Source organism: Ahaetulla prasina, chromosome 1 (genome assembly GCF_028640845.1).
Source record: "Ahaetulla prasina isolate Xishuangbanna chromosome 1, ASM2864084v1, whole genome shotgun sequence".
NCBI classification, from domain to species: Eukaryota; Metazoa; Chordata; class Lepidosauria; order Squamata; family Colubridae; genus Ahaetulla; species Ahaetulla prasina.
Window position 1 is genome coordinate 344882514 of NC_080539.1, and position 25467 is coordinate 344907980.

At 38.3% G+C, this 25467-nt stretch overlaps 1 protein-coding gene across 1 annotated transcript; it reads left to right on the forward strand.

The window, feature by feature from the left end:
• Positions 1–949: 949 nt before the first annotated feature.
• Positions 950–22712, forward strand: SGPP1 (sphingosine-1-phosphate phosphatase 1). Its single transcript, XM_058162911.1, has 3 exons — positions 950–2339; positions 16043–16132; positions 18023–22712. Exons 1-3 carry the CDS (start codon positions 1635–1637, stop codon positions 18575–18577), a joined length of 1350 nt encoding a protein of 449 aa, XP_058018894.1. The 5' UTR covers positions 950–1634; the 3' UTR covers positions 18578–22712.
• Positions 22713–25467: the final 2755 nt, after the last annotated feature.

The following is a 25467-nucleotide window of genomic DNA, read 5'->3' on the forward strand; positions in this document are numbered from 1 at the left end:
ACTTCCTGATGATGTTGGGGTCGGTAGGTGAAGCCTACCCCCGGTTTTACTACTGGTTCACAAGAACCAGTCCGAACCGGGGCAGCCCAGCACTGTCTAGTAGCCCTTAATGACCAGGACTGAACTTTAAAGTTCTGCTTTAAAAATGTTCCTTATAGAAAACAGAAATGGAAGAAAAGAGATCATTTGTTGTACTTTAAGAAGCAGTAAGTTATTAAAATGAGCCCTAGTGGCATAGTGGTTAAAGTGCAATATTGAGGCAAACTCTGCTCACAGCCTGGAGTTCGATCCTGATGAAGCTCAAGGTTGAGTCATCCTTTCATCCTTACATGGTCGGTAAAATGAGGACCCAGATTGTTGGGGACAATAAGCTGACATTGTAAACCACCCAGAGAGTGCTGTAAAGCCCTATGGGGCAGTATATAAGGGCTATTGCTAAATTTATACTTGTTATGGTTTATTTCTTTTTCTTTATAGTAAATAGCCCTTATATATATATAAAAATAGCCCTTTATATAGATAGATATATAAAGAAACTAGAGGTGAGAAGATGAATCTCTACGGTCCAAAGGAGTCAGCTCCAGAAATAGGCTGGTATTGTAAACTTCACAGCGTGATTTATGGGATGTGTATTAGCTTTAATATTGTGATTATCAATTTTGGTGGGTTTTTATTAGATTGCCTTAAGAGAAGCGTCATCAGGTGGGATACAGATTCGACTAAGAAGCAACTTACGGGAGGGAACACCTGGGCGCCACCCTCCCCTCCGCTTTCCCCCCTCCACCAGCTCGCGCACGCCCTGCGGTTCATGTCTGGCGTGCGCGCTCTCGCGCAGCCGATTCCTCGGACAAGGATGAATTGCGCGTGCGCGCGCCCCAGCTGGGTAAGAGCCGCCACAGGCGCAGGCGGGACTTAACACGGAATTGGTGCTGCGCCGAGCGGCGAAGAGAGGGGAGAGGCTGCGTGGGGATGTTAGGCGGGACGGCCGCCGGGTCGACTGATTGAGCGCCCGATTGACGCCGCCTTTTTTTTTTTTTGGAGCACCGTGATTTCCCATCCGGAGCTGTTCTTTGACCGCTCAGTCAGCTCGCTTTCCTCTTTTCTGGAGGTGAATCCAGTCTCAGCAGCTTCGCGCCCCAACGGGTTAACCCGCTCTCCTCCTCCTCCTCCTCTCCTGGGTCTTTTTGGGCTGCAATTTAGCTTGAGTTCCTCTTGGTTGTTGTTGTTTTTTTCTCCTTTCGCTTCGCTTTCTCCTCCCTATTCCGAAGCTCCTCCTCTCCTGCCCCATATATTACTCCCGTTGTTTCTCTCTCTCCCCCCGCTTTCCTTTCTCCAGCCAGCAAGGTTGGTGTCCTTCCCAGGGTGCCTTATGAAGTCACACCTGCCCTAGCTCCCTCTCTGCACCCACAGGTCCGGTGCCTGTGTCATCGCTGCTGAAGCGGCTCCCCCTTGTTTTGCAAGCCGTTTCTCACTTTAAAAAGAACGAAACTCCGCTCGGCTGGAAACAGAAAATTGCCCTGAAGTACTTCCAGATCTTTTCCCTGCTTTGGTGGTGGTTGTTTGTTTCCCCCCCACCTCCCCATCCTGGATTTCGGATTTGCCTTCTTGAATTGCCCTCTGACTGAAGAACTAGTATGTCTCTGCTCCATCGCCTGATTTGTTACCTGCAGGACGCCGAGAAAGTTGCCCGTTTCCAAAAACTATGCGGTGTGGAGGCACTATCGGATTGGAGGTCTGCCTCTTCTGCTCAGGCGGTGGACGCAGAGCACTCCTTGGCCAACGGGAACTGCACCAAGACCCAGGGTGAAAGTGGCAGGCGATGCGGGTCCCCAGGTTCTTTGAAGGTGGAGGAGAAACATGAGGAGAGCCACTCAAACGGGAGGAAGAATGGGATGGTTTCTGAGGACACCTGTGGAGTGGAATCGCAGCCAGCATCCCTAGAGAAGCGGAAGAAGTGGGTCTCAAAAAGCCATCCTCGCCGCAACTCTCTAACTGGAGAATCCATATCGCAGAAGTTCAGAATACGTAATTTTTTCCTTTATTACCTGTTCAGCTTTGGCACAGAACTGGGCAATGAACTTTTCTACATCATGTTTTTCCCCTTCTGCATCTGGAATGTGGATCCTTGGCTGGGCAGGAGACTCATCATCATTTGGGTTTGGATCATGTATTTGGGTCAGTGTACCAAGGATGTTATCCGTTGGCCAAGGCCTGCTTCTCCCCCGGTAGTGAAGCTGGAGGTTTTCTACAATTCTGAATATAGCATGCCCTCAACTCACGCCATGGCAGGCACTGCCATACCTGTCTCGTTATTTCTACTCAGTTATGGACGGTGGCAGGTAAGCATTCAGTTTAGTTTATATTAAGATATTTCATGTTCGTTTGTGGTTGGTGAAACAATTTCCTGAATATATGAAACAGATTTTACTTTTCTAATCCATTTTAAAATGGAAAGTATCCTGAATATACAGGAATTTACCTGTTCCCAGGTAAATGCTTAGCTAGGTAAGAATTTTGGAGCATTTTAATTCTAGCCTTGGCGGCATGAAAATTAGTCTTGAAGCCAGATGATATAGGCCACGCCTGAATTTGAAAATTTTAAAAAAATGCAGTAGATTCATTTTCTGTTTTCTTAGTTAGAATTTTGAAGTATTTTTTACATTACTGAATTGGTTTAGACCTTTGTCACAATTTACAGAGGAGATTAGTAAAGAATTCCAGAATTTTTCCTATCTTAAATAATTTTCTTCAGTTTAGAGGAATTCTAGTAAACTAACATATAAGTTCTAATACACATAGGGCCCATTTCCCTAAAAACATTGATGATTTTTTTTTTGAAAATCTTGAAACATAGTACAGAAACAAATTCCTGTATCAAAATCGAAAGCAAGACTGCATATTTTTCACAGGATTATGTTTTGTCAATGTATTAAAATGTATAAAATTATTTGCCATAACTTGAGTTAGCCATAATTTAACTTTTATTTTGAATACAACAGCATTGTTTGCAACAGCAAAGTTAACTTTCACTTTAAAAACACATGTTTAACTCATTTAAAGGAGTAGTCAAATCCACCATAAATGCTAAATCTGTGAGCCATTTTTCAGCTTCAAATTGTGGCACAGATTTTCTTTTTGATTCTATAAATAACTTGATTTTATTTTGCAAATCATAAAAACTTCAATATTTTACCCCGACTTAGCTATCTTATTTCAGAAAAGTAAATGATATCCCCATAACCAGCACCCATACTTTTAAGGTACTCCTTAAAGTGATTCAGTCCCTTGAATCTTATGAAATTCACAGCTTTGATGACAATTTGCATGACATCCATTTTCAAAGCTTATATATATAAGCTTTTGAAAATGGATGTCATGCAAATTGTCATCAAAGCTGTGAATTTCATAAGATTCAAGGGACTGAATATATATGATGCAGTGATATTTCATCAAGCGTCAGTTTCTGGTGGCAATTGCACCATCTTCTATCAGTTTTAAAAGTTCCTCTTTTTTACCAACCATACCTGTGGTGCTATGTTTGTAAAGAAAATAATTTTAATTTAATTTTTACTGCATCATACAAATCAAGACATTTAGTTGTCTTTTAATGGCACCAAAGAAGCCATTTCTTCAGTGAAATTGTGAAATTGTACTCAATTATCAATACCCCTAATAAAAATGGCAAGTTGAGCCATATTTGTAGCATCAATACTTTCATCTATTGCCAAAGGATAAAATTTTAAATTAATAGCTTTACTCTTCAAAGCTCTTTCTAATATATTTATCAATTCATCAATTTGCCTGGCTATAGTGTGGCAAAAGCAAGTGATTTTAGAAAAATAAGTTTTTTTAAATCAGGACAATGTGCCATGCTTTCCATACATCGCTTAATAAACTTATCAATAAATAGTTTTGATTTTTTTGAAATCAGACTTGCTACTACATAATTAACTTGCAAATAGAGTCTGTTTGAATTGAATTTTTTAAAAAATTGTTGAGATGACATACTTTTTTCAGTTCCGCTATTTTGTCGTTATGAAACAATCCTTGATATGCATCGAATTTGGCCCAACATGTTTTTGCCTATAATGTCCTTTCAAGTTGTAACCTTTGAAAACTAATACAATTTCCCTACAAATTAAGCATACTGCCTTATTATTTGTCTCAGCAGAAAAGTATTTGTCTTTTCCATGTTTCTTTGAACACTTTTGCTTCATTCACAATTTTTGGGGTGTTCTGTTTTCTTTTGACATGATGTTGAAGCCATGTTTAGGTAAAAAAATAATAAACAAGCAATCATTTTTTCAAGTATTAGCAATGCTGTATATGTAAATATATCAATATGATAAGCAAAAAACTATTTCATTCATTTTTGTTGTTACTCCAAAATAGCTGCTAAAAAGCTTTTATTGAACTTACTAAATTATTTTACGAAGTAATAAATCAAGCCCAAAATTAAACAAGAAAACTTACATGTCTGCTTCCCAGCAAAAAAAAAAACAACTTAGCATTTTTTTGCTGGGTTAATAACAATAAACATGTCTTCACAGGCACACGTACATCATATTTATCACATAGGTATTATTAGTAAACATTGCATTTTACTTGCCTAGTCATACAAGCACATGTAACATCTGAAATATGCAGTTTTTCACCCTCCCATATGCAGTGTTCCATTGTCACTTATACCAGGGGTGTTAAACTCAATTTCATTGAGGGCTGCATTGTGTTTGACCTTGGGAGGGCATGGATGTGTGGCCAGGATGGGCACAGTCAGCTTGACGTCATTCATGTCAGCCCTCTGCCAGTGGGCTCTGTTTTCGGCTGGGTTGGCCTCTTGCAGCCCCCTGCCAGTGAAAACAGAGCTCGGGGAGGGTGGATGCAGCCCCACTGGGTCACATTTTCAGCTGGGATGGCCTACTGCAGCCCTCTGCCAGTGAGAATGGTGCTCGCGGTCCTCCCAAGCTCTTTTCGCTGGCAGAGGGCTGCAGGAGGCCATTGCAGCCAAAAATAGAGTCTGAGAGGCCTTCCCAAACTCCATTTTTGCTGGCAAAGGCACTGTGGGCTGGTCCTTCGCTGTTTCCAGGGCAGCCCTGCGGGTCAAATCTAAGCACTGCACGGGTTGGATTTGGCCTATGGCGTTGAATTTGACACTCCTGACCTACTCAGTCTGCACTCAAGTACCATGCAGTCAAGTCATGAAAAATATTGCTAAAAATCACATAATAATGTTACAAGTTTACAATCTTGTGGGGCCACATTATTAGCTGTCCAGAGCCTCCTGCAGCTGTGGACTGTGGGTTGGACAAGCCTGCTCTAGAAGATTTAGTATTAATTCTACTGTTTTTCATGTTTTCCTTCCATAAAGCTATTGCGTATCTCTGGAAACCACCTTATAGTAGGAGTTGTCTAAGTTAGAAGTGAATTTGGGTGGATAGGAATTATGACATAATACTTTATATATATAGTTTTGACATAATTATGACAACATATTACTAGATTAATAAAAGTTGTATCTATGATTCTGTTGGTGAAGTTCTGTTTAACTTTTATATTTCCTTGCATTAATTGTAAACTATTGTATTGGTTAAGATTGAAATCCTTCCTTCTATACTTTGATAGAGTTTTTCGGTTTGCAGGCAGCTTCCAGTCTAGTAAAATGAAGAGATTTCCTTCCTATCAATCTGCTTCAAGTGGTCAAGGGAGTTGTAGGGAGAGGAAGGAACTAGTACCAAACCTAGTGTTCCTTCCATCATGGAGATACCAGTATGTGAGAAAGATTGAGATTGAGATTCTCTCAGTGATTTTACCACTGGCCATGCCTTGTTATCAGGAAAATTAGTAATAAGTGAGTGAATAACAGCTTATTATGCAGCACAGACTATGGAAGCTATTTCTTTTGCAAAACACAAAGTTAACTTTAGTATAAGAAATCCCTACCTTCTTCATTGGATCAGCCATTCACTAGTACAGGGGTCTCCAACCTTGGCCACTTTAAGACTTGTGGACTTCAACTCCCAGGATTCTGGGAATTGAAGTCCACAAATCTTAAAGTGGCCAAAGTTGGAGACCCCTGCACTAGTACACCTTTGAAGTTAACTCATTTTTTTCTCTTCAGATATAGTAGGACTGTACTAAGTATGTTCCCAAAATTTATTAGACAATATTCCAGAATGAAAATGTCTAGATTACTGCAATTGGGAAAGAATAAATAGTACTATGTAATTATTTGATATATTTTAAATATGAATTCTTGGGAGCATTGGCCTTCCTTAATTTAAACTATCCATATACTTGTCATTTTTCTCTCTCCAAAAATATTTAAAGAAACTCCTTTAAAGAATGTGAATATGCTCATTTTAAATATTATTATTTTTGGGTCCCTAATAGCGGAGTTATATGACACATGAGTATCTTATAAAGATTTGTAATTCTACTAGCTGAGGAACAAACATCAGACATTTTGATAATACAATGAAGTGTTGCTGAGGTTGCAGTATCTATAGAAACTTCTAATGCATAAATGCCAGAGGCAGGTCTTCAGTGATTCATATACAATTTAAGTCAAAATTGTTTTAAGTCATATTAAGATGGAAATCTCATCTGCGATACATAGTTTAAAATATTAGGGAACTTTTAAATTAAATAATATATATTTAATAATAAATAATATAAAGGCTATGAGAATTATTCTTTTGGAGGGGAACCAAAAAGGAAACAGGCCAAATAATGACTTTTTATAAATCTCTGAATATTTGGAATGCTATGTGTAATTCAGGTCTCCTTTCCTTAAATGGATAGCTGAAAGATGAAAAGGTCCAGAAATAACAGTTTAAATAACTACAAGTCTAGAATATGTTTATTATCAAGAAAAAATCAAGTATTTATTTATCTCATAGATTTATAGGGCTGGCCAACTCAAATAAAGTGGCTGAATGGCATATAGAACTTATAGTTAATTTGGAGCTTTTTAGTTAATAAGTACAAATGTTTCTCTTTCTGTCTGGGAATAATTTATACCAAGAATAATTTACTTCCTGGAAACTGCTTCTGTTTGATTGCTGTGAGATGCAAAACATTGAACTAAATAGGCTATTGGCCTAATCCAATAACAGTTCATTTCATGCAAGTTCCATTGTTGACAACTGTTTTATATATTACTTTTTACCTTTCTAACATAAAACATTCATTACTTCATTACACACACACAAACATGCACGCAGGCTTTAGGCCATAATACATAAAACATTTAAATAAAATGTTTCATGCATTTATTGATCAATCAATTCATATATTTGCAAAGTAATTACTGGATTGTTTTCTAATTGAGTTATGTGGTGTGGTGATTAAAGCTAAAGTCTATCATTAGTTATGGATGCTCATTGGAAGACTGTAAATGTAATAAATCATTGACTAAACTAGGGAAAACATTGATGGTGTCATGAAATAGTACCTCTTGCCATAGAATTTCTGTCCAGCTAGGTCCATTCAGCTCTTTTTAATTATATGTGGGGCTTTTTGTTGATGCCTACTTCATAAACATTTGTGCAATAAATTTAAAGCATTAAATACTTCAGACCTGAAATGAGTTTCTTTTCAAAGCCTGCCCTCATAAGCATTTGAGATTGTTCCCTGAAACTATTGTTCTTTTTCTAAAAGCTATTGGCATATGCTTAATTTAGAAGAAGAATTTTTGGCCAAGCTTTTCTCCAGGATATTCTAAGGATAAAATTAGTTAAGAAAAAAAAACAGAAATGGATTTTCTGAAATAGTGGAAGTTTTAAAAGGTCTAATAGCCAATATTTGTAGAAACATAATGGTTGCCAGGTCTCTGTCTGGCCAATAATGAAATCCTAATTGGAATCTTTTTTTTATGTACTTATTTCTGAATGCTGCCAAGCAGCACTTCTGTTTTAAGTATTTTTGACTCAGCAAGCTTTGCTGCTTATTTCAGTCATACTTACATTAAAAAATGCCAATAACATTTCACATAATTAAGACTGGCTGTGTGCAGAAATTCCCAGGAATAAGCCTTATTGAATATAATGGAGTTTAATTGTGAGAGAGACAGATAGTGAAATAAACCTCTTTTTTGTTCTATCTGTCCTTTAATTTATAGAGTTTTCTCATTAGCCTTCTCCATACATGCATGAGGAATACAGCAAAATTATTCCTTCATTATAGAATTCACAAATCTGTATATAATAGATTTATCCTTCAGGAACCAAATTAATCTCCAAAACTGAACACTACAACAAGAGAATAATTATGGAAGCCATCGAAATAGAGAAACACCCCCACAACATGAATAAATGTGATGATACCTCCCGCCTACCAGACATCTGGAAACTAGCCCTAGTCAGCAAACGAGTCTCTGCCACGAAAATTGACACCGGACCCAGGATAACACATGACACCACCACCAATCATCCTCACCAGATTCAAACCCAAACCCATCCCATAGCCAGACCACAGCGGCATCACCAGCTGCTGCACCCCCCTCCAATCCCCACGCTAAGCAAGCTGACATGCCATGAACACATGATAGGACCTTGGACTCGGAGCCAAACCAGGGCCCGGGATGCTGCATCACAGCCATCTGCTCGGGATGTTGCAGCCCAGTACTCAGGATGTCACAGCACTAGAGCTCAGGATGTTGCAGCACAGCCCATTACCCGGGTCATTAAGACTAATGAGCACACAGCTAGGACCATTACCCAGGTTGTTAAGACTAATGGGCACACAGCTAGGACCACACCCACACAGGATGCTACAAAACAGTTGACCAATCTGCAAACATCAACTCCATCAACCAATCAAGATGTAACAACACAGCCAACCAACCCACTTGCAGCAACAAAGCCAGCACTCCACACCTCCCCACCAGTATTTATAGAGAGATGACAGCTCTGACCCCGCTTTGCTCGCACAAGCAGAAAGCTGAAAGCACCAGCCTGAGGATGACAAGGGGGACCTCGTTGAAACATCACCTGGATATTTTCAACCTTACACGGGAAAAGACCCAAATATGCCAAGACCAACCTACGAAAACACACACACACACACACACACACACACACACAAACACACGCATATACACACACACACACACACATATATATGTATGTGTGTATATGTGTGTGTGTGTATGTATATACTATGGGTATACTAGGGTCCCTCCTAACGGTGTGATGGTCACAGCAGCCCATCCCACCGTGCACAAAAGAGCTGCTTTGCGGGTCTTTTGTGGGTCTGCTGCTTTGCGGGGCTGCTCAGGCCACTTTTGCTACCGCATTTTACAGTCGCAAAAGTGGCAGGAGGCCAAGCAACATGCCCCTCGCATCCTCCTTACCTAATGGTGTGAGGGTCACATCAGGCCATCCCACCATCCACGAGCAAGTGTGCCTGTTTTTGCAGCCGGCCAAGTGACACACCCCACACGTTGCTTGGCCTCCTCATTGCTTGCCGTGCAGAGAAGAGGTGAGGAGGCAAGGCCGGAGGGGGGAAAAGGGGGGAGAAACATGCCCCATGTGCCCCACATGCCTGTTGTATCTGCGCCCCCCGAGCCGGGCCCCCTGCCAGAAAGTGACTTAGAAAGTGAAGGGCCATCGGGACTTACTTTCTGGAGCGCCGGCTTCCCTGGCTCAGCTCCAGGAGCTAGAGGCAGGCCAGGTGGAGGAGATAACGAGTCCCCTGACTCTTCCCCCCCCCCGCCATGCCTCCAGACCCAGCTGATGGTAATCAGGCCTGGCTGGACCCTAGGTTTCGTAGGCAGGAGAGGTGGGAACAACAGAAGCAGGGGTGGGGCAGGCCTAGGAAGTGCTGAGTCATGGAGCCAGACCCCACAGGATATAAAAGCAGCAAGGGCTGCTATACCACTTTGTGGCAAGCAAATCAACTGCTTAGAGGGAGAGAACTAGAGCTGAAGTACTGTTTGTTCCTGGTTTCCTGGTTGGCTCATCAGCATCGAGAGATAACAGAGACACTTGGCAGATGCTCACTAGTTTGCTGCCAGAGCTGATAGCTGCTGGCTAATTAAGTCATCGCTCGTGTCTCCCGGACTGAGGAGGGGGACAGAACAATGCCCTTACCTAACAGTTGCACCTGCCATCCATGCGGAACAGCCTCGCAGAGGCAGCTCCCGCAATCCTAGCCACTGCCCAGTTGTTGTGTTGTGGTGCTTCATCATTGGAGGCTTTCAAGAAGAGACTAGAAAGCCACTTGTCAGAAAAGGTATAGGGTCTCCTGCTTGAGGAGCTCAGGTGGCGCAGTGGTTAGAATTTAGTCCTGCAGGCTACTTCTGCTGGCTGCTGGCTGGCTGCAATTTGGCAGTTTAAATTTCATCAGGCTCAAAGTTGGCTCAGCCTTCCGTCCTTCTGAGGTCGGTAAAATGAGGCCCCAGATTGCTGAGGGCAATATGCTGACTCTGTAAACTATTTCGAGAGGGCTGTAAAAGCACTTTGAAACAGTATATAAGTCTAAGTGCTATTGTTCTTAAGCATTGGGTTACATTAGATGACCTATAAGGTCCCTTCCAACTCTGTTATTCTATATGTTGCAGATGGATTTGAAATAAGATTTTGAAAGTAATTATAAGAATTCTTTCTGTGGGAACATGCTGGTGTTTTGAATACAAAAAAAATTATGGGATAGATTTTGAAAATTGGACACTAAGGGGGAATCAGGAGAAGCCAAGGATCATAGTTACAGGAGAACACTAGTCTTATTAATACAGAGTAAATACAAAACAGGACTAAGCAATTAGGCTTTACAGACTTGTTTTTAGATAAGATATGGAGATCAAGCTTGTATTTTAAGAGAGGGTGATAAACAATTTACTAAAATTGTTTATTCTTGTGATGAAGAAGGAAGTAAAAAATTTTATGTTTCCTTTTTTCTTTACCATATTGTTACTTTCCTTTTTTTCTTTATATTTTTCCTTCTTTTCCACACTTTCTATTTTTAATTTGCTTAGCTTGTACTACCTTTTTAATTGTAATGTTTTGCAATTAAACATTACAATTGTAATTTTACAATTAATTGTAATAAAATTACTATAAAATAAACAGATGTTTGCAAAGAGATTTGCAAAAGTTTTAATATTTAAAATGTTGGAAGAATTGTCATTCTTTGTCAGTTGCATGGCCTTTACCCTTTTTTCTATATTTGAACAAGCTTTTGATCTTTGGGCCTGGTTTAGATACTTTTTTCTTCTCCCAGGTTGCTGGGGGATAATTTTCAAAGCCAACCTTGACAGCCAATTGTACCCTTCAGCCCAGTAGAGATTGTTAAGATCAAAAGAGGCAGAAAAAAGTGCTAAGCAATTTTGATGGGAATAAAAATAAAAATCAAGGAAGAGTGCTAAACAAGGAGCCAGCAGCTGGGAAATAATAATGAAAATGATGGAATGATTGGGATGAAGCAAGAGAATGCTGAAAGAGGTATTTGGGAGATCAGTATGGAAATGATAGTGGTATGTTGAAGGGGAGAACTGAAATTAATATGAAAAATGTTAGTGTCCAAGAAAAAAATGATCAAAAGAAGATCATACCAGGGGTGAAATCCAGCGGTTCTATCCGACTCGGGCAAACCGGTAGCGGCAGCTTTGGGAGGCTTCGCCCACTCATGTGGATGTCATGACATTGTTTTTTTGTGACATTTTCAGCCTCTGCACATGCATATTGTCTGCGCATGTGCAGAAAATGGCGCATGCACATTGGCGAACCGGTAGGGAAGGTAAGTGAATTTCACCCCTGGACCATATATTGTTAAGAATGTTGAAAAAACTGGTAAGGCTGCAGGAATAGATGGTTATAGCTAGATAAATATTCAAATATTGGTGTGTTTTGCTTGTAGAATAGCTGTACAAGTTGTTTAACGTGAGTGAGACTACTGATTGAAGGAACGCCACTGTTATTCCTCTGTGGAGATATGTAACAAAAGTGACTGCATGAACAGTAGGGGGATTATGACCTTATTAAGTGGTGCTGGGAAGGTATTCAACATTTGGAAAGTTTGGTGTTGCAGTGTTTATAAAGAGATAAATCAAATTCAGGAAATGCAGCATACTTTATGCAAGGCAGAAATGTGCCGTCCAAATTTTTGTTCTTCAGCAGGTCACTGAGAGGTGTATTGACTTGAGAAGTTTACTTTACATTTGTTGATTTAGAGAAAGTGTATGATAAAGTATTAGGCTAGTATTATGGAATGGTTGCTGAAGCCAACAAGAACAAAGGTTTTGGAAAGCAATAAACCATGTGTGAGAATAAATTGATTTGGCATGGAGAAAGGAGTAAGAAAAGAATCAATCCAGTCCCCTTGTTTATTTAATGTTTTTAATGAATAAATGTTGACCATTTGCTGCTGAAGAGTATATTGATTTTGGTCATAAATGTTCATGCCTATGCAGGATGAAGCTGTTCATTGGCTGAGAACTTGAATAATTTGTGGCAAATAATTGACAGAATGGATGATGTGTTGTGCCCAAAACTTGGCTCACCTAAAGCAACCAAATCATTTTGAAGATACATTTGCATGCATACAAACAATAATACAGTATATATTAGACTCCTAGGAGAGCTTTGATACTTTGCTGAGTGGCTATGAGCAAAAGCAGAATCAGAACTTACAGTATATATCTTTGGTCCATTACATTTCAAAGGCAGGACAAAGGAAAAGGCAGACACAGTGAAAATTAAGCATGACGCAGGAATATTTTAGATAAATTTATTTATCCTTTCCTGCTAGGTCAGCATGTTAGCTTTGAGATATGGTCAGTGAATAGAAACATTCTGTTTACTGGGCCTTAGGCTCCTAACTTTGTTTTCTCCCTATCACCACACAGGGTCACATCAATTGGCTGTGAGTTTTCTTAAGGGCACTTTAAGCAGTTCATATGTGTGAGGAGCACCTCAGCTTATATATGTTTGTGTGTATATTTTATCACCACAGACAAAATGAGGAGTCTGGATGAGGAAGTTACATTAAAAACTAAGGTGATAGGGAAAATAATGAAAATGAAAAAGAAAATAATGTTAAGGGAGAAAATTTAAGAAAATAGCTGATATAAGCGTAATGAGTGTGATCAGTGGTGGGATTCAAGTCATTTAACCGGTTCTCTGCCCTAATGATTTCTTCCAATAACCAGTTAGCCAAACTGCTCAGAAAGTTAACAACCGGTTCTCCCGAAGTGGTGCGAACTGGCTGAATCCCACCACTGAGTGTGATGTGTGGTCTATTGCCTAGGATGAATATTTGTCAAATAATATGAATTTATATGTAGCATGAGCAGTTTGTTCATACAGTTGTATATGTTATATGTGATGTGAACAATATGTATTATACAATGCACTGATAAGCCAGAATGTGGCTTGTTTAGTTTTGGTTTAGTTTACTTGTTTCTAAACCTTGATTTGAGGCTTGTGTAAATTCTGTCAATTGTGTGTGTTCGTCAATGAATTATGGTTAACCAAGTCTTAGATATTTTTTTTTGCGGAAGTAGCATATAGTTTTATCTATATGGGCACTGGTTACTTTATGGAAATACAACTTTCAGAGTCTTCTGAAAATGAATTTGTATTTAAATGAACATCTTGGGCTGATTGTTTTGCCAAAATTCTGTTATTTTTCTGGACATTTTTGTTTATACTCTATTGTTTTACATTGATACTTTATGCTGCTCAGAATCATTATAGAATTAAAATACTAAATTTACAAACCAATAATTTTTGCTTGACAAATAATGTGGTCTAGATGTTTTTTCTCAATTCTTCTTTGTGATTGTATGATCAAGGTTATTTTTGAAACTGGGTACAGTCTCTCCTTGATGATCTTGTGCACGTTATCTCTTATCTTAATTATTTCTTTAAAATTGCCTGTGTCCTGACACACATATATAGGACTTTTTCAAAGAAGAAAGGAAAGCAATCCATGCCAATCCATATTAAACTCTGAGGAAATTAGTATGAGGGGATACAGAAGAAAATACTAGCTAAGTGGTTGGGTAGTTTATATAGAAAAGCTACAAATTGCCAATATATATGTTATTACAGAATTGCATTTTAATATCTAATAGTAGAAATTAGGGACCAGCAGCTGAGACAGATCAGTAGAAGTCTCCAAAGGAACTATTACCAGCACTTGCTATTTTCTATACTGTATGCCTGAAAATCCTCAACATGTAATTGCTTTCTAACTGAGCCAGCATTTCTGTCTGCCCTTGGAAGGTCACAAACGATAAAAAGAACATTATTATTGGCTCAGACCAAAGGTCTTTTTAGTCCAACATTCAATGATAAACCAGATGTCTATCAGATGCTCACAAGGAGAATATGAGCATAACATCATCTTTGGCTTTCCAGGAACAGGAATCGAGAGCAGTCACTAGTTGGATAATCTTATCCTCCATTAATTGGATCTTTTTAATTATGTTATCTTATGATAACGAGTTCCATTCTTTAACAATATGGTACGTGAAGGAAAATATCTTATGGTCTCTGTGCAAAGTCCTTCAGAGGTCATGTCATGTTCTGTATTAACTAGCTCTAGTAATTGGGTTTTTCATAAGCCATAGTTACTTATTCCTTATGGAGAGATATGGTACAAATCCAAGATTTTGAAAGCAGGACTGTCTGTTAATATTAGAGCAGATTGTGAGGCCGCATAGTCCTAAAGAGATGTTGGTGTGTTCCAACAAGTCCTAAAATTATTTCAACTGCAGACAAGCAGAATGGACTTTGTAAATGATACCATGTATGTTTGTAATCATTCTCTATATCAGAATTATGCCAAGTTGTATGGTTCTTGTTTTCCGAATCATAGGGCTGGAAGAGACCATGGAGGTCTTGCAATCCAACCGCCTGCTCAAAGAATAGAATAGAATAGAATTTTATTGGCCAAGTGTGATTGGACACACAAGGAATTTGTCTTGGTGCATATGCTCTCAGTGTACATAAAAGAAAAGATACGTTCATCAAGGTACAACATTTACAACACAATTGATGATCAATATATCAATATAAATCATAAGGATTGCCAGCAACAAGTTATAGTCATACAGTCATAAGTGGAAAGAGATTGGTGATGGGAACTATGAAATGATTAATAGTAGTGCAGATTCAGTAAATAGTCTGACAGTGTTGAGGGAATTGAGGGAGCAGGAGTCATATTACATCTGAGCCAAATAGTTGTTACCAGTTTATTGTAAGGTTGAATTTTTGAATTTGATGACTTCTATGATAATAAAAGAGGACTTTTAAGACAATGAAAGAAGATGAAAAAGGATGACCAGCAGCAAGATAGACAGACTCAGCAGCAGTGGCGATGGGTACACCATTGGGAGACGTGAAAGGACAGGTTTGGGATAAATCATCATGGAGAAAATTACCTACGTGGCCACTAGGAGAAAAAAATGACTTGATGGCACATAATTAATGATCATAAGTCAAAATAAATCAGACCAAGTGATCAAATACATTTGGATTTCAGTTAGAAATTTATTTTTAACTGAGAAACACTTCTCTGGTGAAAGAAGAATAAAATGCAAGAGTTGGTTCTCTTTCTTTCTGTGAGCAGAAAGTTTTACCAATTCCAAAAAAAGCAGTCTTTATTGTTTTTCACTTGCAACAGCCAGATTGTTGTCTCCCTACATCAAAGTAGCAGAGACTGAGATTATAAAATGAAACCAAGGGAAGAATTGGTTACAGGGAGATTTAGTTTTCAGTAGTATTTGTTCGCAAGTTAAGAGAAAATTTCAAGGTTGATAGCTGGAGGTTTGGAATTGAGCAGAAAAGACAGAATTTGAAACTGAATTATGTACAACTGATGAAGATGTAATTGCCAAAATGTGCATTGAATGTGTTGAAATTTGAAATCAAGGACAAGCAAGTGAAAAAAGGGTATGATAATTGTATTTTATGCTTGTATTTTAAGTTACTATTTTGAATTATGGCATCCATGTATTGTAAAAATTCAGTTGCAGATAACTTGGAAAATTATATAGTTACCCGATTCAAAACAATATGTCTTGTTTTTGTTTCCCTAGTATCCTTTCATATACGGGCTGATTCTCACAATTTGCTGGTCTTCTCTGGTTTGTTTCAGTCGAGTATATATGGGAATGCATACAGTTCTGGTAAGAAAAATCATAAATACTAAAAACAACATTAAATAATGGTCATATTGTAATGCATATTTTCTGAAAAATTATGTCAGCTTAAGTTCTACTGTAAAAGACAGCAACATTTAGGCTACACTTGGTTATTTGGTAATTGGAGATGAGTTTAATCCATTTAGAAGGCGGAGCTAAATGTCTTGCCATCTTGTAGTCTTTTTCAAACTTTGCAGCTGTAAGATGTGTGGACTTCAACTCCCAGAATTCCCCAGCCAATTCAAGTTGCAAACTTCGACAAACAAACACTGCTGTAGAGTCTAAGCACTCCTTCTTAGTCTTAGCTCTATCTTCTGCTTCAGAGGAAGCATTTTCCCCTCTAACCACATTTCAAGGCTGAAGATCCAAAACTCCAGATGGAGGCTGTTTGATGCTCCATTGGTGGAATTGATAGGCAGAAAATAATCATGCTGACCAGGATTAGGCTGGAGACCACTGCAAAGTATTTTCCCTCCAGTCAAACAAGTTATGATGCATGAAGCACGGAAGCACATATTCCTTCCTGTTTTGGCCTTCTTTTCAATCTCTGGCTGGGCTTCCCCTTTATTCCTGTGATGGAGCCCAGAATTTTGTATCAGGTAGCAGCAACTACCTTGGCTGATCTTGATCTAGACAAGGTTGGATCTGGTTAGTATCTGGTAAGTATACCAGCATTGGGACAAGAATGAGAAGTGAGGAAGAAAAGGTACCGAGCAACCATGTCTGTATTGTTTCTACAAACGGTATACAGGTAGTCCTCAACTTACAACCATAACTGAACCCAAAATTTCTGTTGTTAAGTGACACATTTGTTAAGTGAATTTTGTTCCATTTTATGACCTTTCTTGCCATAGTTGAAAAGTTAAATCACTGCAGTTTTTAAGTTAGTTACACGGTTGTTAAGTGAATCTGGCTTCCCCATTGATTTTGCTTGTCAGAAGGTCACAAAAGAAGATCACATGACCCCAGGCACTGCAACCATCATAAGTACATGCCAGTTGTCAAGTATCTGAATTTTGATTACATGACCATGGGGATGCTGCAATGGTCATAAACTGTGGAAAATGGTCATAAGTCACACAGTAATTTTGAACAGTAACTAAACAAATGGTTGTAAGTTGAGGACTATCTGTATGAGCTCAACTTGAATGAATCTTTGCTTTATCAACGAAAGAGATCTTGATGTCATTTTTGTACATAAAGTTCTGTCCAGCTCATTTTTGTCTTTAAATTAATCTATTAATTTTTTTTCACCAACTCTCTGAAGTTCTGGAGGAATAGTTTCTCCTTACTGCTTCTTTGTTCTCATTTGATATCCTGAGGCTCCTTCCTCAAATAAATGTCACCCCTTTTCTGTCATGAATAGCTGTGCACACAGGGACTGCACCCTAACCTCTGGATTTTGAGTAATGTTGTCTTAGGGAAATAATCTTCTGCCTAGATGTACACCTTTTGAGATTTCTCATGGTAACTAGAGATATGGCATGATTGAGATTATTTAAGGATTGTGAAGGAAATTATCTTCAGGGATATGGAATCTCTATTGTAATCTTGTTCCACAAATGTTTCATTTATCTGAATAAATAGTATTACTGCTTTGGCCCAGTAACTGTCGGATACTGTACATTAAAATCTTCCTCCAAAAGAATACTTAACTGTAGTTGTTCTGAGTTGGAAAAAAGGCATGTTTTTCTATAACGGACATGAGTGCACACTGTAATCTATTTCTCTTTCCTTTGTTTTTAGTGTATAATTTCAGAATCTTCTCTAAATAATTTTCTGGGAAATGTATTTTGAAAATATCTAATTTATATTCAGTGAAACTGTCACAATTCATATACTTTATTAATTATTTTTTTCTATCTCTTGCAACAGGATGTTATTGCTGGTTTTCTTTATGCTCTTCTCATCTTGGTCGTCTTCCTTCCAACTGTGGATCTAGTAGATGATTTCAACTTGACTTTCAAATATGCTCCACTGGTCATTATCAGTCTTCATCTTGCCTTGGGGGTGTTTTCTTTCACTCTAGACACGTGGAGCACATCTCGAGGGGATACAGCTCAGATCTTGGGCAGCGGTGCTGGAATTGCCTGTGGCTCCTATGCTACCTATAGGCTGAATCGAATGCCAGATCCTTCACCAGAAATGCTTCCGTTAGTTCCCTCCCTCACCTTAAACCTTTTTGGAAAGGCTGCACTGCGATTATTGATTGGATTAGTTTTTCTGTTGCTGATCAGAATGATCATGAAGAAGGTCACCATTCCACTGGCCTGTAAAGTCTTCGGTATTTCTAGCGCAGATGTTCGAGAAGCCCGACAGCACATGGAAGTTGAGCTACCTTATCGCTATGTTACTTATGGAACGGTGGGATTCTCAGTGACTTTCTTGGTTCCTTTCTTATTTTGCCTAATTGGACTGTCCTCATGTTAGTGTTTTCTTCCTATGGAAACAGTGATGGACAGTTGATCTATGCGAGAGATGGTATACCTTGTGAGAAGTGCTATGATATTGCCTCTGTGAAAATTGTATGTGGCAGGCAGTGAGCTCAAATCTTTGGTACCGGTTAAAAACCTTATAGATTCAGGTCCTTGAGAAATGCCATGTCTACTCTTACCATTGTAACAACATTATAAATAGCAAATGGATTTATGTGTATGCAGAAATACGCATCAGACTATAAATGCACCATTTTCTTTCTATTTAAATCTGTTAAAATAGTTATGTTTACAGCTGATCCAGAAGCTCTGTCTATGGTCAATTAAAGCCATGTCATATCCCTTAGCCACAAATAGCTATATTGTAATGAAAAAGCTTTTTTTCCTTCTCATATACACACCTATTTTTACACACAGGTAGGACGCTATGCTAATAAACCTAAAATTTAATGAAACTTGGCTTACAGCACCTGATAGCTTTAGAGCCTTTTCTGTACTCTGTATTTTTAATTTGTGAACACAAACCACTTATTCCATGTACTGTATTCTTTGCTTGATAATTGTGCCTTTCTGTTGGAATGCGCCACATACTGTGAGATACACATACACAACTACTATAAAGTAGTATAAACATATTCTAAATTAGCTAGATATTTTAAAATGTAGGCTGCAACGTGTTTAATAAAAATAATTTTTATTTTGTAAACTAAAAACTTTAGTGGGGCTTACTCACTTTAACCCACATTCTAATACTGTTTTAATGGGTATTTTTAAGTGTAATATATTGTATGTTATTGGAAAGAATGCATTTTTCCTATTTTAAAAATAGATTCTTCTATTTTTAATTAGGCATTAATTATATCTGAAATTAATGCGGTGTTAAATTATATTTTTAACATAAAGTTTCTTAATTTCAAATGAAGTCATATTCCTAACAATGGTGGCTTTAATAAGAAACATATAAACCTGTACTGTTGCATTGTATTTCCCATGCTTTTAGATCAGTTATTATCAAGTTGGGAAAAAAGTTCTGTTGTCCTTTTTTGTTTGGAAACTGCTCCACAAAATAATCAAATGTATTATGGTACTAATTACATCTAAGGTCATGTAGCCTTTTATTTCTGATCAGTGACATGCTGCTGTCTAAACAAAAACTAGTGAGGGAAAACCTTTATTTTTCTTGTGACATAATGACATCTGACATGGTCTTTGTTGTCCTAGAGATCTTTGGAGAACAGCAGGGTACATAGAAGAAAGGTAAACAGAAGGAGGAAGAGCAGAAAAAGAGTATATTCTCTCATATGTCTGACTTTGTATTATACCAGCAAAATTAAAACGATCTTCACGGTTGTATAATGCACAGTAAATGCATTAGGGGGATTTATGTGCTCCAGTATTGGTGTTGTTTACATACTTCTTATGCACTTGTAAACTGCATTTATGGATGCTTCTACTAGGGCTACACAGCAATCCAGATTCAGAGGGCAAATGATGATTTATTGCATGTGGGGCACATAATGGAAACCCATTAAATCACAAGCACCTTTTCCTGGGATCACACAGCATCTGCGAAAGGCACTTTGCGTGAGCCCAATGAGACACAGTGTCTTGAACTGTTCTGAACAGGCACTCCAAATCCTATTACACTTCTTGAATCTGTGGTGCTGCACAGACCTCTTCTCTATTCCTAGCTGTCCCAAAAGTGCCTACTGTGTACTGTACATTGTATACATGGAGAATATAGATAGGCAAAGGATCATGTACGGTAAAGGCAAAAAATTGCTGCTGCTATCATATTCTTACCTGTAAGAATATGTTCTTACAGGTTACATGTTCACGGTACATCCTATTGTGTAAATTAAGGCGATTAAGCCTTTGAAAAGGGTGATATTAATTATCACAGAAGTCTGTGTTGTGTTTCCCTGGGGCCTCTTTGCAACATAATGTTTTGCAATTATAAGACTCAGAAAATGGAACCATTTTAATTTCATTTGAGCCTTACGATCTGCAAAATTATACAGGTAGTCCTCAACGTACAACCACAATGATGTCCAAGAGATTTGTTAAATGAATTTTACCTCATTTTACAACCTTTCTTGTCACAGTCGTGGAAGTGAATCACTACAGTTGTTAAGTTAGTAACATGGTTGCTAAATGAATCTTCCCCATTCTTCCCCATTCATTTTGCTTTATAGATGATTGCAGAAAGTAAGGACATGCCCAAGAGAACTGCAATTGCCATAAATATGAGTCAGTTGCCAAGTGTTTGAATTTTGATCACGTAACCGTGGAAATGTTGCAAAATGGTCATAAGTGTGAAAAACAGTCATAAGTTACCTTTTTCAGCGTTGTAACTTAAATTTAGTGTTACTACATGGTCACTAAATGAGCTGTTGTAAGTCGAGGACTACCGGTATATGGTACGTGGTCTATTGTAGGCCAAGTGTTACTAGTTGGCTTTTATTGGACCTCATCTGAAAGGGTAGAAATGAATGAGGAACTTGTATTTCGATAATAACAGTACATTAAAACAGGGGTCTCCAACCTTGGCAACTTTAAGACTTGTGGACTTCAACTCCCAGAATTTCTCAGCTAGCTTTGCTGGCTGAGGAATTCTGGGAGTTGAAGTCCACAAATCTTAAAGTTGCCAAGGTTGGAGACCCCTGCATTAGAACATTCAAATAATGCAAATCTCCAGAATTCTTAAACGGGTTGAATGTTTAGGAATTAATATCTCTATGTTGGGTTGTGGAAGGAGTACATGTATTGCTATTATCCAAGAATCTATAATTTATAATAAAAAAAGAGCCCAGGACCATGAGACATTATGATGGTCTATAATTAAATTACTCTTGCTGGATGCTAGGTCCCATACATCCTGGTTCTCGGATTAAAAAGAATAAATATTGTTCTCCAAAGTTTAGAAGTATATCTAGTTGTAGTCGCTTGGCTTTGTTTTCCTGCTATAGTTTCAAATAAGAAATTGGTATTTTGTCTTATTTTTGAAATGTTTCTAAATTCATTTTTATGGGGGATGGGGAATGTTCCATTTTCTCTGGTCTCATTCTTCTGTAGATGAGACCACAACACTGGATCCTTTATGTCATGCCGGCCTTTTTTATGCTTTGCCTTTCTACAGTATTTATGTTTATCAGTCACAAAAATAGCAGTTATCTTCCTGTATGGAATTTAGGAATTTGGCATATGGCATTTGCATTCCGATAATGTGTCATTACAAATGTAGTCCAGAATAATTCAGCTTGGACATGGTCTAATTTCATGACCTTGGGAAGATGGATCCCGCCCCCATCATAATTATTCCTACCATCATGGTAAGACTCAGGGGCCTCTAGGGTAAGGAGGCGAAGGAAAACAGGGTAGATGGATGTCAAAACACTTAAGATGGTCATGTCCGCCATTTTACAGGTTTTGATGAGATGCCTGTGGCTACTTTTAAAACTGATGTGAGACCTAAAGGTAGTTTGGTATTGATCAGGACTTGCTAATTAAGACTTTCAGAACTTTAAAAAAAAAACTATTTACGTGAACATAAACAGACGTCTCAATTATAATCTGTGAATAATTATTTTTCGTTATCAAGATTAAAAAAATAGTGTACTGACTCAATACTGGTACATTTTCTTCTGCAATTACTGCAAATTATTTTGATTAGGTACATACTAACTCCCCAAACTAGTATAGCTTTTTTGTTTAATGTATACCAGAAGAAAAAGCAGTTTAAGAAGAAATTAGGTAAACAAGATTTTTTTTAACATTCCTAAAAATGCAGTGAATCTTAATGAAAGCACAAAAATTAAATACTTTTTTGTTACATTCTCATTTATTGCCATGCTTTTAAAAAACAAAAAAAATTAATAAAAATAGCTAGCTCTGAATGACTGTTGCAAGTAACTTGCGATTTTGGGTGGGATATATTATTCACATTGTTTAGCACTTATTATAATTAGTATTAAATTGCTGAAAGTTCATTTCATTGGATATATATTTTAATGAACAAATCATTGTCTACAAAGTTTTAAAACATGCACTATAGTATATTCTACTACTATTCTGTATATTATTTTTTTACGCTATCTTTAGATGAAATTAAATCCCACATTGACATTTTACATTTATTTTGTGTTATTCTGCTTAACTTGGAACCTGAAAACTATCATCAAACAATCAAGGACGTATATTAAATCGCTCCATGGACCTGAAATTATACAGAAATGAAAAGCAATGCATATTTATTAACGATTACATGTATAAAGTGGTGATAACAGTGAGCTTCATCAGCACTAAGATTTATGTAAACTACTTTGTGGATGCAATGCAGAATGAAACAGAGCTGTAATTGGGCGATCAGAAGAACTCTTTTCAACAGTACATTCAAGCATATCATGAATTGGCTTTAAAAAATTGGCTACAAGAGTTTCCACTGTAGCTAACGAAACTATAAAAAGTATAATACAAAATATAAAATAAAATATAGCCAAGAACAACTGCAAAAATCTTTTATGTAATTTATTACAGATTTTAAAAAGCCTGGGAAATGAAAAGTGCTGTTGCCCATTTCATTAATGATGTTGACAAGAGTACTAGGCAATTCATGTGTACAGGTACAAGGACTGATCCATGGCTCGGCATGAGGATATATGTTGTTAGTTGCGAAGTCGTGTCTGACCCATCGTGTCAGACACGACTTCGTTCCTCCAGGCCTTCCTGTCCTCTACCACCCTCTGGAGTCCATTTAAGATCATGCCTACTGTTTCAATGACTCCATCCAGCCACCTTGTTCTCTGTCGTCCCGTTCTTCTTTTGCTTGGACTTCAGTAAAGCATTTGATAAAGTAGACCATAACCTACTACTAGATAAAGTAGAAAAATGTGGGTTAGACAGCACCACCACCAGATGGATTCGTAACTGGCTGACCAACCGCACTCAACATGTAGTCCTCAACGGAACTACATCCACATGGAGGGAAGTATGCAGTGGAGTACCCCAAGGCTCTGTTTTAGGCCCAGTACTCTTCAACATCTTCATCAATGACTTGGACGAGGGGATAGATGGGGAACTCATCAAATTTGCAGATGACACCAAGCTGGCAGGAATAGCCAACACTCCAGAAGATAGGCTCAAGTTACAGAAAGATCTTGACAGACTTGAACATTGGGCACTATAACAAATGAAATTCAACAGTGAAAAAAGTAAGGTTCTACATTTAGGCCAAAAAAACAAAATGCACCGGTACGGTATATGTGGTACCTTGCTCAATAGTAGTACCTGTGAGAGGGATCTTGGAGTCCTAGTGGATAACCATTTAGATATGAGCCAGCAGTGTGCAGCAGCTGTTAAAAAAGCCAACACAGTTCTGGGCTGCATAAATAGAGGGATAGAATCAAGATCACGTGAAGTGTTAGTACCACTTTATAATGCCTTGGTAAGGCCACACTTGGAATATTGCATCCAGTTTTGGTCGCCACGATGTAAAAAAGATGTTGAGACTCTAGAAAGAGTGCAGAGAAGAGCAACAAAGATGATTAGGGGACTGGAGGCTAAAACATATGAAGAACGGTTGCAGGAACTGGGTATGTCTAGTTTAACAAAAAGAAGGACTAGGGGAGACATGATAGCAGTGTTCCAATATCTCAGGGGTTGCCACAAAGAAGAGGGAGTCAGGCTGTTCTCCAAAGCACCTGAGGGTAGAACAAGAAGCAATGGGTGGAAACTGATCAAAGAAAGAAGCAACTTAGAACTAAGGAGAAATTTCCTGACAGTTAGAACAATTAATAAGTGGAACGACTTGCCTGCAGAAGTTGTGAATGCTCCAACACTGGAAATTTTTAAGAAAATGTTGGATAACCATCTGACTGAGATGGTGTAGGGTTTCCTGCCTGGGCAGGGGGTTGGACTAGAAGGCCTCCAAGGTCCCTTCCAACTCTGTTGTTATGTTATGTTATGTTCTCAATCTTGCCCAGCATTAGGCTCTTCTCCAGTGAGTCCTTCCTTCTCATTAGGTGGCCAAAGTATTTCAGTTTCATCTTCAGGATCTGGCCTTCTAAAGAGCAGTCATGGCTGAGCTCCCCTAGGACTGACTTGTTTGTTTGCCTTACAGTCCAAGGGACTCGCAGGAGTCTTCTCCAGCACCAGAGTTCAAAGGCCTCAATTCTTTGGCGCTCAGCCTTTCTTATGGTCCAACCTTCACAGCCATACATTGCAACTGGGAAAACCATAGCCTTGACTATACGCACTTTTGTTGGCAGGGTAATATCTCTGCTTTTTAGTACGCTGTCTAGATTTGCCATAGCTTTCCTCCCCAGGAGCAAGCGTCTTTTAATTTTTTGGCTGCAGTCCCCATCTGCGGTGATCTTGGAGCCCAGGAAAATAAAATCTGTCACTACCTCCATTTCTTCTCCATCTATCTGCCAGGAATTGAGAGGGCCGGATGCCTTGATTTTAGTTTTCTAATGTGAGGATATATGACTTTCAAGTAAAAGGTTCCACATTCAACCCTGACATTTCCGTGTAGAACTAGGAAAAAAATAATTGTCTGAAAACATAGAGATGCATTGCCAGTCAATGTAGGGAATTTTTGGAAATTTCACACCTGTGGAGTAGGAAAGAGACAAGCACGTTTAAGACAGACTAGATCAATTATTAACATGGTCAAAAAACAATATAGCACTGTTTTCTATATTCGCCTTGTATTCTTACTTTTTATCTCCCCTCCTCTTATCAGTGTGAGACCAAAGCTATTACTTTTATTGGCACTGTTTAAAATATTTCATGAAATAACCTGAGTGCAGAAGATCTGAATTCAAAAAGAATCTCTTCATTCCTGAAAACTTGCTAGATTATTCATTTTACAATACAGCGCCAGCA